Raw genomic sequence first — 14293 nt, forward strand, 5'->3', positions numbered from 1 at the left:
AAATCTGCCTCTCTCTATTTGACTCCTCCAGGATTTTTTTCCACCTTTCTCCTCTGGTCTCTGGGTATTTATTTGCATGTTGTTTCTAGGATGTTTTCTCTTGGGAGAGAAGAAGATTGTGAAGGTAACCTGAAGGTCAGTGGGGTAGCAATGACATTCACTCACCTTGTTTAATCACAAGTTAAAATTTATAGTGCTGAGTTACAGGCAAACAGGGGGTCTTTGCTTCTCCCATGTCATTTGTGAGTTTGAGTGTAAACTGCTGATCAAAATGAGGTACATTTAAAACCTGTATGCTACTGTCTGTTACTGAGTGTTTCACAAAGCAAGTTCCCAAGCTCTGGAGGTCGCTGGCACTGTTAGATTTCACAGCAGAATGAATGTTTCAAGGAACATGTCTCCCTCTAGTCGCAGAGTATTTTTTTTTTCAGAGAAACCTTTGTGCAGTTATTGGATACCATGTTTATGCTACTGGGATTCATGTTAAACCAAGCCCTTTCTGTATATTTGGTTATCCAAACAAAGATTGTGTGATCAGTAGAAGTAAAAAAGAAGAAGCAATATCTTCAAAAAGTCGAAGACTTTGTTGTGGTAATTGCTCTGTACAGATTTTCATGCTCTTTCACTCACACCCATTTGAAGTGGAAAATTTTGAGGAAAGGTCTGCCAGCTATTCTGTGAAATTATGGTCACTGCCTGGTGGCCTTGTCCTCCAAGTTCAGAAAGCATAACAAAAATATTGATGTAGTTATGGAAAAAAAATGCTACTAGTTCTGCCTTCTTCCTTCTGAGGAGGCCACTCTATAAGATTTCTTTGCTTGCCTAAATACCCAGCACAATCATTTTTGTTGTTTGCTGCTTTACTTTGCTTCCCCCCCCCACCAAACTGGGTATTATATAAAGTCATGAGTCAAGTTCCAGATTTTCTTGCTGAGAAGTCTTGCAGATTAGTACCTCCCTGCCCCACATCAGCCTCCTTGCTATGCATTTTAATTCAGATCTCATGGATATGGAAACATTTTCCCTCTATCTGTTAGTCCTTGTTGCCATCCACTCTTTTAATAAAAATATGTCTGATTTAAAGAACGCAACAACTGAACATAATCTTTTGCTTTGTGTTGGTACAGAAGTCTTTTACTGCAGAGTTTTTGGGCAGAACTGTTAAACAGATAATAGCAACAATAAGCAGCACTTAAATACAAATAATCATGCAGCTGTTTGTAAGAAGTTTGTTTTAAAGGACATGCAGATATATCTCTTTCTTCTGTCCTGGAAACGTGAAGCTTTCAACAGCATTTCCATATATAATGAATGTGGAATGGAGTTAAAATTGGTTGGGAGATGAACTGGTCTAGTGAGTGAGGCATCTATTTATTGAATATGTTGAGAGGGAGATAACATTAAAAAATACTTTTATGGCAGTTCTAATAAAAATAAAAAGAAAAAAAGAAAAAGTGCTACAAAAGACATTAAGAGTTACATTGTGGCTCTAAATAGCTGCCTAAGTATAGAAGTGCTAGAAACTCTTAATGTACTGATTTCTATCAGTGACAGCTTGATGCCCACATGCTACAAGGGGTCCCTGTGAGCTGGTGATGAAATTTATGTACAGAAGAGTGCCCTGACCTGTGCTTGCTTTTACAGCAGGACATAACAACAACATTTTTGTGAATATTTCTGAACTATCTACCCACGCTGTCCTATAAATACCCTTCAATTTCTCAGCAGCTAGGAAGTCTTTTCAGGCTAGAATATGAGGTTGGATTTGCATGACCTTGGTGATGTACTGAATGCAATAAGAAAATATGGTGGTAGGACAACGGAATGACCTACTCAGGTCATTTGAAGGCTGGTGAAGGAATGGAGTAAATACTTTCAGTGTCAATCTGAGTTATAACCAGAAGAGCTCTGTTCTTAGCTCTTCTTAGCTCTGAGAATATCTCATTTTCTTGTCTCATGAGAGCAGCTGCCCTGTGTCTAATGACAGCAGACAGAGAGCTGCTGAAAAAAAGAGTGGGTGGGTTGATCTTCCTAGCTGTGCTTTTTCTCTGAGGTGCAAGTCTACTCTTCTAAGTGTGTAAATTAACACAGGTATGTTGAGGGATTTGTCTCTGGTTGCTACAACTTTACTTCCTAAATGCTTTGTTCTGTAGGCTCTGTTGCTTTAATCTAGTGTTTGTTTTGAAAAGTGTTCTGGCATGTGGTTTAATTTTGTTTATTATAAAACAAGAAAAAGTGTCAACACCTTTTTAAAAGCAACCCAACTAATTAATGAACCAAAACATTCATTCAAATGTAAATAAACTTTTTTCCAGTCTAACACAGAAGCTTTCTTGAAAGCTTCATGGGTCAGTTTATGTAATGCTAGCTGTATGCTTAAAGACTTCACAGTCTTTAGCTCGGAACATGCTTCTTCACTTAGCCTGTTATTTTAAGTTTAGGAGCCAACACAGTTAAGAGAAAGCTTTCTACCTAACATGTGCTTACTTTGTTTTCTTTCCTGTTTGGACAAAAAAAAGCAAACAAAAAAGAAACCAAAACCAAACCAAGACCAAACCACAGAGAAAGTAAGAAATAAGCAATTGCTCCAAACATATGATTTTCCTTCTGTGTTCCTGTTTTTGCTCACAGAGGAGGAATTATTCAGTAATTTGTCTGTATTCAATGAATCATGTGTGAGGTGGCAAAGGAAAACTGGAAGACTGGGAGTGCAGGAAACATACACAGTAAGTAGGGCAATAATGTAAGTATTTGAGATTGGGAGTATCTTTGTCTTGGTTATATTTGCTGATTCAGTAGTGGGTATTAGTTTTGTGGGTTTTGGTTGTATGGTAGTTTGTCTTGATCTTCCCAGTGAAACGTCTAGAAACCTAGAGGTGATTAGTTGGGTTAGGAAAGAAAAAAACTCCTGTCCTAAAGACAGATGAAAAACTCAAAAGCACTGGGGTCTCACTCCAGTGAATCACCTAAATGCCTGCTTGAATCTGTAAGATGTTACAGCATGAGTTTATGTTTCAGTGAAATTCCCTTGAAGAGCTCGAGCTCACATTGCCACAGAAAACACTGCAAAACTAGGGCTCTGTCGCTGTCTGTGACAAGAATTTCAAGTGAACATTTATCACTTACAGATACTGGGTGTAACTCATTTTAGAAATGCAAGGTATATTAAAATAATGGGCCTTGCTCAAAAGGTTCAACCAATGTACCTGTGGACATTTTAGAACCATTTTTCATGGAAATTGAAAACAACATTTATAACTACTTTTTTTCCTTTCTTTTTCTTTTTTCTTTCTTCTTCTTTTTTTTTAACATGAGCATAAGAATAAAAATTAAAGTATAAATTCTCAGAAACAAAACAAATAGTTTTTCAGTGTTATTGAAAGCCAAAACAATACAATAAGATTTCTCATATTTTCACAATAACAACCCAAGAAAGGGATTTTTTTGTGATGCATGTGTTGTTTGGTTTTGTTTTTTTCCTTTTTTTTCAGTATGTACAAGTCAGGAAAAAAATTAAAGGAGATTATTTAAATGTCCAGGGTAGGAACATTAATGTGGAAAACATTGCAAGGTTGGGTAATAATTTTGTAAAACAACCCGTCTTTCTCCTCCTATGTTATAACCAAAGTATTTTTAGTTTGTATACTTTTATTGAGCACTGCTGAGATGGAAAAAGCCAGCTTCCCAGTTCCTCTAATAGGTCAAAACTCTTTTATGTAGCCAATGGTAACTGGTAAACTCTGGTATGATGTGCTCTGTGCACATGCTCTTCCTGAACTCAGCTATCTGAAAGACACTTCAGAGCAGCCAGAGAGGGTGAGCTTTGTCTGTCCCTTCATGTCATACATGTAACAGATTTCTTTTTCACTACACTGGGACAGTCCTAGGGAACCTTGTCTTTTGCTGTTGTTTGACATTCAGTCTTGCTACTGCTTCTGGAGGGCAAGTGGGAAAAAATAGCAAAAGGGAAGGAAAGTAACAAATAGATGTAGTTTATATCTATGTGCTGTAAACAAGAAACAATATTTGCTTACACCTTACTATTTAAGTTGGAGGTATTTTTAGGGTCAACAATAGATAAGGTTCCTTATAGATTGGATTAGATTGTGTAATAGATTCCTTCTATTTGTTGTAGAAATATAAAAATATGAATAATATTAGCAGCCAGAAGAAATAAAGATCCAGTTTATTAAACCATCTTTTAGCTAGTCAAAAGCCAATTTTTTTTCCTTGAACTGATACTCTAAAGCAGATGTAATCCTGTGTTCCCTGAAAGAACTAGTAGGATTAAATAAACTAGTGTTCTGAATTTTGGAGAGCCACAACAAATTGCTCTATTGTCTTTGTTTCATAGTTTCATATACTAGGCCAAAGATTGGATGAGAAGATGTTCTCAGAAGATGTGGTATTTAACATCAGTACAAGTGAAAATAATCCAAACGTGTGTTTAGATCTCAACCCTGGAAGTAACTACGTGGTGAATATAAGTACCATTTCTTCCACCAACATCACCGTCTCAGTTACAGTAGCAATTCAAACAAAGGGTAGGTTGTGTTTTGTATTCTGTGTGCTTATAAAAGAACTTACTGTGCTGCAGACTTCACTGATTTGAGTCTAACAGACAGGAAAATGGGCTATTTCCTAGACTTCATAATTCTTAATGCTGACTTCATGTATGTTGCCACTGTCAGCACCACTTTTCCTCCAAGATGTTTTTCTTTCTGCTCGCTTGGTCATTGACTCTCTGGGCAAGGAGAGCAGTGGCAGTAAGTGCCCTTCAGAAAGATTTGACAAGTTTGCTTTTTCAGGATTTGCCATCTGGCTGAGGCAGGATTGATACAGTGACATTTCTGGCTATGTGCCACAATTTTGGTCCACTGTACAGTGCTTCCTGGTGTCCATTTTTTGCCTTGAAATATGGTTCTCCTCCTGTAGGAGAATTTCCTGTTGCTTAGCTGTGTGATACTAATCTGCATGGTGTGAGCATTACAGACAATGCTCCTATGCTTGCTAGTGATTAATAGGGCTCTGGCAGTTATCAGTGACTGCACAGAAAGCATGTTCTAACAGTGGATTTCTGTACCATTTTAGTCATGGAGACTTTAATCTTGCCTTCTGACATACCAATTCTTGTGAGACAGACCTTGAGAAATAATTGCTTCTGGAATGCACAAAAATGCTTTTTCTCACATGCATTTTCCTATAGCGCATCAACTGTGACAAATTGTACTGTGATAATTTTATTTACATCAGGAGGTCTGAACCCTTGAGCTTTCTGTCATTATAACCTTGTAGGCCTGGACAAGTAAATCATGTGTTGGACTTCCTGAATAGCATGCTTGGGTTTTTCCAAGAGCCATTTTGTCTGGAAAATGATAACGCTTTACTTATCATTGTTTGTTCATTGAAAAAGAAATAATAATCTACCTCTGTCTCAGAAGAGAATAAAGTTAAAAACCTTCTTTAAAAATTTTATTCTCAGCTACTCATATTCAATTAAGTTGAAGAAGGTAAAGTTTTTATAATAATTTTATCCTTTTTTAATTGTCTCTACAGTAAAGGAAGCTTTCAATAATGTATTAATTTTTAATGATACCTGCTTGAAATGGAGGCGAAATGTCAGGGGAACTGATGTGGAAGACAGATACTCAGTAAGTGACAATCTATATTTTGAATCTAGAAAGCAATTTTTACCAAGCACCTTTTCGAAAAAACCTCATTTTTCAAACACTCACTGCTAGTTCTGTTCCTCATTATAATAACGTGTTTCATAAAAACCCAAAGAGTAGTCTTGCCATCAATCAAAGAAAGAAACCACCACGCTCTGTTGCAGTCACCTGCTGCTTGCTTATTTTGTCCCATACTTTACTCTTCATTTGCTTTCCTTACTTGTACTTTCAAGTTTGCCAAGTTCAGGCCTCACAACTCTGTTTCAGTTCCACTCAGTCAGTTCTCTCTGCCTTGTGGTAATGCCTTCAGTCTTCCCTTATCAGCAGGGAGTTTCTACCTGAACTACCTCTGCCAGGACTCTTCACCACCTGCTGTCATTCCCAACTCTCCCTGTGCTAAAAGACACTAAGAGATTATCTGAAGGCAGAGGGTCTATGTAAAGCAAAGTTAGCACACGACTAATATACAGCAAGCATTTTTGTTTTCATTAACAGAAGAATGATTTGATCAGGAGGGGCCTTAAGTTAATAACTATGATCATTTCAGCCATCAACCATAAACCACAAAATCCCACTAGAACAAAAAAACTCCCATGAGTCTGGAAATATAGGTGTCTGTAGACAGATCCTGGAGTGCAGTTGGCATTTTGACATGGCATTTTGACATGGGTCAGAATGATTTGATTTTGTCTTGATCCTCAGGTGAAACTGGAGAGGTGCTCAGGTGAGCTCATTTTACAACTCACCAGGAGGGTATACTACAATGAAAGTGAACTGTTACTGGAAATCTATGTGCTAGCAGGAAATAGAGATTGGAGGAAATTACAGTACAAATAAAAAAGAGGATAGACTAGGTGGAGAATGAAAGAATCAGGACAATGTCAGATCTGATCAAGAGGGACTGCAATTCCTGTCAAATTTTGGAAGCACTGGGATTTGAGTAACTATCAGTGCCAACAGTTTTGACAATTTGTATGCAGTGCTCTCTTCTGCTGCTTCTTCAAATTAAGAACATGAGATTGCTGAATGAAAGTAATGTATTATAACATTTCAATTTTCATGCTGTGATTGTTTACAGTTTCATGTGCAAGGCCAGCGTTGGTATCAGAAGAACTTCTTTCATGAAATGATCTTTGAACTTTCCACACACAAGCAAGCTCCTGAAGTTTGTTTAGATTTGCAGCCAGGCACCAATTACTCTATTAATATTTCCATGGTAGCTTTGAATTTTTCACTGCTTGTTTCTATGACAACACAAATTACAGGTAGGTCCTGCCATTTATTTTATATATTTACAAAAGCACCTAGTGGGTGTAAGGCACTCAAGTAAATCTGCATTGCTGATCTCAGTGTTCTGTAGTGGGTTGTCAAAGTATTCTTTCCATGCTCAAAACTGTCCTTTGTTTGTTTTCACAGATTTTGTGGGGTTGACAGTCCAAAGGCAGGAGGAGAGAAATTCAGGTGCAGAGTGTTAATGTGTCACTTTGGGACATCAGGGAAAAGATCATTTGGTGGGTTAGACACAAGAGTTGTATCTAGGGAAGATGGGTTAAATTCTCCTCCCTGTTAGAGGCTAAGTCACTTTTTCAGTAAAAGTTCTCTCCACAGTGGAGTTAATGGTCTGAGTGCACTTTGTATGGGTATTTGTGACAACAGAAACAGATATCACTAAAATCTTGCAGAATGCAAAGTATGGGGTACATGAATCTAAAAGTACCTTATACTTGTTGTATACTTTTGTCTATAACTGGCAGAGTAGAAAACATAACAGACATTTGAGCAAATAAACTTCTGAAGGAAGCAAGATGTATGGCACTAAAATGCTGTGATGAGAATCATCTTACAGCTCTTTTTTTTTTTTGTTTGTTTAGAGCAGTTTTGCATCATCCCTGTACTGTCAGACTCTCTGTATTAGGTGAAGTGCAGTGCAATGTTTGATGATGGTATCGCTCTTCTGTCAGGTACACAAATTGTAATAGGTGAGAAAAATGAAAGCTGTGTGAGTGTCTGTAACTCTGTTCAGCCACTAGATGGAATCAGTTCTCTTCTGAGTGCTTAGGAAGCGCTGGGGATTTGTGGTGGTTTTGTAACTGATAATATTACTGTGTTTTCAATAGTAAATCTGGCAGCTTTAAGCTTCATGAAAGGTAAAATATCTCTTATTTCCTAAAGCTCCTGTTTAAGATATACAATGACCTGTTTATTTCTTTTTTTACATGAAATTACAATCATGACTTGGTAATCTTTTTTCACAAGTTTCCTAATTGTCACTCAAAAGTTGTGCCCATGAGTTTATGAGTTCATGTGTCTTTGTAAAAAAACTGGTAAGATATCTCAGAATTGCGTTGATTAAGGTAATTTTTGAATACATTCTCAGTGTAAAGGAATAGCTCTTTACACTGTCATCCTGTGGTATTTCCTCAGTGTGCAGGATTGGTCAGGTCACTTACTCAGCAGAGCTCTGGAGAACACTTTGCAGCAGGTGCTGTGTGAAATGGTATTTGTGTCTTGGCAGTTGGCATATTTTCCTCTCTGCTGAGTTAGTGCTCAACAAATGCACATGCATAGTCCCAGGAAAGGTCTTTGTGTAAAAGCTAGGTCATTTCCATTTTGAAAGAGGATTCTACTACGCAAGCCCCTTTATATCTGGTAGTTACTTTATTCAATATGCAAGGTTACCTAAAAGATAGGTGCTGCTCTGTCATATTAGGAGTCTTTATCTAAAACTTGATGTGAAAACACTTCTTACTTTTGCCTTCCATTGAAAAAACCATAAAAGTATGCATTTTTGCAGTTTTTGCAGAAATTGGATGAAAATTAAAAAGCCAATAATGATCTTGCTTGCAAAACTTGCCAAATAATGAAAATTTAAATAAGATTAATTGTCTTATTATCTCATCTAAGATGAAAAGGATACAGCTAAAATAATTATTCTGGCAGTGCTCCTTTGACTTCTGTGTCTTATGTCTTGGAGTAGTATTACCTATGCAAGCAGCTTAATTTATATAAAACCCATTTACAATTAATGGCTAGGTGCAAAATTTTCTTCTTCATTTGTCCAGTTATTTTGTAATCAAGTATGTAGTTAAACCAGATAGGGTTTTTATCGCAGTGAATGGAATGATCTCAGTTTATCTGCCAACTTAATTCTGAAAAGTGGCTGTATTGGCTCTAGTGGTTTTCTGGCTAAATGGTATTGAAAAAATGCAAAATATGCCTTTAAGCTCAGAAGCTCTAGGGAAATTGATACTTACAAAAGTTTTATACTGATTGTGTTCTCCTTGGTTGTTTAGGATTTCATATGCCATCCTTTCAGAAGTACATGGTCAGTTGTTCTGTTTCCACAGCTGGGGGCAAATCCAGATGTTGTGCTTCCTTGACTTTCACACGCCTCCTACATTTTGAGAGCTTGGAAAATCTTAACTGTGGGGTTTTGAGTTGTGTGAAAAGATGTCCCAGCCAACTGGATGATCACTGCCTTACAGGCTTAATTTCCTGACAAGGATAGTAATCTGTGTGAATTTTTAGACTGTTGCAGAATACAATAAGTATGTAAATGCTAGCAGAAAGTTTGGGTATTTTTTAAAAAAATCAATATTTATGAGTGCATGGCATGAAAGTTACTTCTATATCCTATTTATAGCTATGCCTATATCCATCCTGAATGAGGATATGCTATATACATTGTATTTCTAAAGAAAAAAAGCCAAGAACTTGGGACCTAAAAGCCTGCTTTTCTCACTGGCAAGCAGCATCCTCTAAAAAAATAGTTCCATGCTGAGCACAATGTTGGTTTTAGCCATCCTCTTATGGATGGTAAATACAGTCTAGCAAATGCTTTATGAATCATGACATGACATAGTAAGTATAATCTTCTAAAGCCCTGCTCATTCATCTTGGTGTGTGTGGAAAATGTACTACTTTACAGAGCAGGTTGTGATGTCTAATTTTTTCATCTGCCCATGGATGTACACACACACACACATACACAGAAAAGGTAGACTATTGTTCTGCGCTGTTGCAGGATAGAAAACATTTACACTAACTCTTTCGTAAAGAGAGTTCTTTAAGGTCTGGAAAAGGAGGGGAGACCCAAAATCTGCTTTCCAGTGAGGAAGTGAAAGACTGTTGGAGGTGTGGTGATCTGACACATAAGCATTACAAATTTATAGTGATGTATCTGCATCAGCCTGTGTGTTGTCCTCAACCTCTTAGTGTAATTAGCATAAAGAAAAATGAATGAAATGCAAAATGGGAAAAGAACAATACAAGATTAGGCTACACTGAGGAGGAAGATAGATTGTAAGTCCTGTTCAGCTATGAGTTTATACGTGAAAAGGTCATACAATACTGTTAGTATTTCCATTTTAAGTTACAATCACAGAATCCCAGAACAGTTTGAGTTGAAAGGAAGTTCGCCTACTCCAACACCCCTGCAATCAGATCAGGTAATTCAGAGTCCTGTCCAACCGAATCTTGAATGTTTCCAGGGATGGAGCATTGACCACCCCTCTGCGAAACTGTTTCCAGTATTGCACCACCCTCAGTGGAAAAAATTTCTTCCTTTCTATCATCTACTCTGAATCTATCAAATTAAAACTATTACTGCTTGTGCTGTCAATACAGATGCTACTAGAAAGTCTGTTCCCATCTTTCTAATAAGACCTCTCTAAGTACTAAAAGGCCACAGTAAAGTCTCTCTGGAGCCTTCTCATCTCCAGGCTGCACAACCCCAGCTCTCTCAGCCTCTTCTCAAAGGACAGGTGTTCCATCCCTCTAATAATTTTCATGGCACTCCTCTGAACTCTGTTCGAGTGGTAGGTCCAACAGCACCACTTCTTTCCTATACTGGCCACCCCAGAGCTGGATGCAGCAGTCCAGGTGGGATCTCACAAGAGTGGACTGGAGAAGGAAAATCCCCTCATTTGGCCTCCTGGCCACATTGCTTTGGATGCAGCCCAGGACACAGCTGACTTTCTGGACTGCAAGTGCAAATTGCCAGACCATGTTGAACTTCTTATTTGCCAGCACTCCCAAATCCTACTCCTCAGGGCTGCTCTCAGTCCATTCTCACACAGCCTGTATTTCTGCTTGGCTTTGTCCCAGCCCAGGTGCAGCACCTTGCACTTCGCCGTATTGAACCTCATGAGGTTCCCATGGCCCATTTTTGAGCTTGTCCAGGTCTCTCTGGATGGTATTCCTTCTCTCAGGCATGTCAACCACACCAGTCAGCTTGGTGTCATCTAGCTGATCACAGGAGTTTTTTTAAGCTAATTTGCTTACAGTTACACTTTCTGCTTGGCTTAACTGCTAATAGGGCTGCATTGGATTGTTCTTAATGTTTTCTGTGCAATATAGCAAGGCTAATTAAAGCAGTTAATAATAATACATTTGTAAAATGTGTCCCCCCAGTCTATTGTGAGGAAGCAGGTAAACAATTCCTGTTTACACTTTGCCTAGCTCTAAAATGTGGTCCTCAGAAAGCTTTGAACTTATTTCTCAGCACAGAGAAACAGAGCTAGGATTTGAATCCTCAGCAGAGAAGGAACAAATCAGCCCGACAATTGTTGCACTTTCCACTTGGCTTCATGTGCAGCTTACTACCTGGATGTGCCCCTTGCTCCTTGTGCAGTGATGCTGTACTAGGAGCTGCAGATCTTGTGGCTCTTGCTGTATGAAATTGCCACTGTTGATGAGTGCCCCCCTGGCAGCAGGAAAGCCGTGGCCTGTTCTACAGCCTGGCACTACAAGGAAATAAATTCACGTCCATACTGTTTACTTTGGGTGGATATCTCACAAAAGAAAAACAAGCAAAAAGCCCTCATGGTGTCTTCTCTCAGGTCTCTTAGTTGAAAAAGCACTCTGCTGAGTTTTCCTTGACCAAATTTTCCTCCTTTCCCATGACCAGGTGTTGTGTGAGTTCTTTCATCTTGGTGCATATGAACAGCTGCCAGTCTCCTGTGCATCTCCTGTCATCTTAGTCCACATCTGTTTCCCCTTGTGCTGTTTATCTGGAAAAACATCCTGTTTAGGCAGCTCCAAGTTATGCAGGGGGCCCCCTACACTCAGCCAAGGTCCAGGGGGAAGGCAGAGCTGCAGAGTGCTAAGCACAGGCAGGGGTTGTAGGAAGGGGCTGCCGTTGCAAGCCTGCATGTAATCGCTTCGGAAATGGGACAGGAGGAGTGGTGGCTGTTTGCAGGGTCCCAGGCCAGACCTCTTGCACTGAGGTTAGGAGGGTGTCATATCAAGTGGTCTTGTGGAGGGACCAGGAATGCTCCTAACCCAGTTACCCTGAGCCAAAAGCACCCAGCTCCACTTCTGCTGCCAGATCCTGAACATCTCCCCATGGCTCTGCAGAGCAGCAGAAGTGAACACTCCACTCTTTCATATGTCATGTTTTCTATATTAGACTTTTGTTCCTAGAGATCGCAAGGAAAAGGTGCCACAGGAAGAACCAGAGCACATGACAAACCCCAGAAATGTTCAGGTAGGGATGAGCCAGGATAGGGATCACCCTGGCTCACCCACACACATGGCAGCAGCGTCACACGACTATAATGCAGCCTAGAAACAATCTGTGCAGGAAGCAGCAGCATGTGGGCATCTTTGTTTTCAGAGGTGGAGTTTCTGGCCCAGAGGTGCTGTGCAGGGGAATCAGGGCCTCTTCAGGCCCTGCTGTGACACAGAGAACACCTGGTGGGGCACAGGCTGGCTCCGTGTGTGTTGTGTGGCTGTGGAGAGGAGACACTCCCTGGACAGGCTGGCAGGTCTCTTGTGGGCATGGCAAAGACTGAGAGGTGCCAGCCAAGGTCCCCTAAAGCACATCTCCCTGCTTTCACCTTTCCCTCCTTGCCTAGGGGCATCGTGCTTCCCAGCCATGCTGGCCCTGGGCAGCGATTTCCCTGGGAGAAAAGCCATTAGTGCAGCAGAGCTCACTCGGTCTCTGCCAGCCCAGGAGCCAAAGTGCAGGAGGCACAGAGCTGCAGGCAGAGCTGGGCTGGGCTGGGCACACAGCACAGGCACTGCTGCCATCTGTGCTCTGCCTCCCTGAGTTCATACCTTCCTGGTGATGAGCAGGATGGGCTGACATTCAGCACAGATCAGGAGAACAAAGGCTGCAGTCAGCAAAGGCAATCACATGAGCGGGATTTCCAGAAATGACTAGTCTTTAAAGAAGATTTAAATGATCTTTTTCTGTAGACGTGGTCTTGATTTATTCATCCTCCTTCCTTCTCTCTCTTTACGTAATGTTCTCTCCAAGTGAGAAATCTCACTCTGTATTGGAACAAGTATGTTTTAGTATGTACAGTAAACTTAATTATTCTGCTTTAAACAGCAATACAAATGGTAAACAACTTTTTCTATTGTATCAATAGCTCTACCTTATTTTAGTTTTACTTTTACAGCAGTGGTTTTTACCTCCTGTTTTAAAATACAGTAAAAACCTTTTGGACATAAAGCCCTCAAAAAACCACTAAAGAAATTCCCTGTTTGCAGGAAATTAGGATCATGCAAATAGTCTTATTTCAGCAAAGGGGTGTTTTAGTTAAAACATGGCCTTGAGAGGAGTCTTTGATTTGACTTCTTTGAACTGTCAAGTTTGATGAAGAGTTGCCATGTGATTTTGCAGTTTGTTCTTCAATTCTATCACTATTTTTAAAGCTTTGTCGTTGCTCTTACAGTGTAACACCAAGCAGGCTTTAGCTCCAGCATTGAGGTGTGTGATGATTCCCAGTGTTGCTGCAGCTGTAGGCACTTCCTGGTGTATACTTTCTTCCCTGTATCTTGCCTTCAGGTTCAGAGACAAAATTAGGAGATGGATTCTTCTTGTGGAACATTAGCCTGTATACGAAATGTTCAAGTGTTACTAACATAGCACTGCTATGACAAGGAATTGCTGAGAGTGGGACCACCTCTGGATATACTTGCATTTCTTGCTATGCTCTTTCCTGTTTTCTTCGTATTGCTACAGATATGTTAGTCTGTTCTGCTGGTGAAGGGTTAAAAAAGTTAATTCTTTAAGAAAGCCAAGGTGCTAACAGCACCTGAACAGACTGGAGTAGCTAGATTTCCTCCCACAACTCACCTAGTGCAAGTTCTCACTTCTCTGTAGTATTCTCCCTTTGCCTCCAACTGTTCTATGTGGTGTAAAGTCAGTATTTTTAACATGTGGATTTTTAAATCTGGTAATAATTATGACCTCCCAGCAGACTTATTTTCTTTTTAATTTTATTTTTAAATGTTAAATTTCTGGCAAAGTTCTTATTTTATTAAAAAAGTCAGAGTGGGAAAATACTGCATGTGGAATAATTCCTTCAGAGTTTATTTTCTGATCACTGAATAAAAAATTAAACTATTCCTTTCTATTATTATTATTATTATTATTATTATTATTACTGTTGTTGTTGTTATTACTATTACTCCTCCTCCTCCTCCTCCTTCACATTGCTGCAAGCTGTTCACTCTTTTTATTAGAACAGGTAGATTGTCTTCTGTGAACTTGATGTTTTTAATAAACTAGTATTTTTCACCAGAAACTAAAGCCAGCAAAAGACTCCAACCTTTAATAGCACTATGTGTTTTTTTCAGATTTTTCTCTTTTACCCACTTACTAGGGCTGTCAG

General features: G+C 39.4%; 1 protein-coding gene across 2 annotated transcripts in view; it reads left to right on the forward strand.

Moving 5' to 3' along the window:
- Positions 1-14293, forward strand: part of SUSD1 (sushi domain containing 1) — a 41613-nt gene that overhangs the window by 13632 nt on the left and 13688 nt on the right. For both annotated transcript variants that reach the window (XM_085042958.1, XM_085042957.1), the window contains 4 exons: positions 2632-2726; positions 4355-4544; positions 5557-5651; positions 6748-6934. In XM_085042958.1, the coding sequence (XP_084899084.1) occupies positions 2632-2726; positions 4355-4544; positions 5557-5651; positions 6748-6934 (567 nt within the window). The remainder of the gene's footprint in view (positions 1-2631; positions 2727-4354; positions 4545-5556; positions 5652-6747; positions 6935-14293) is intronic.

This window comes from Lichenostomus cassidix, chromosome Z (genome assembly GCF_008360975.1).
Source record: "Lichenostomus cassidix isolate B80296 chromosome Z, HeHo_3.0, whole genome shotgun sequence".
Lineage (NCBI taxonomy): Eukaryota > Metazoa > Chordata > Aves > Passeriformes > Meliphagidae > Lichenostomus > Lichenostomus cassidix.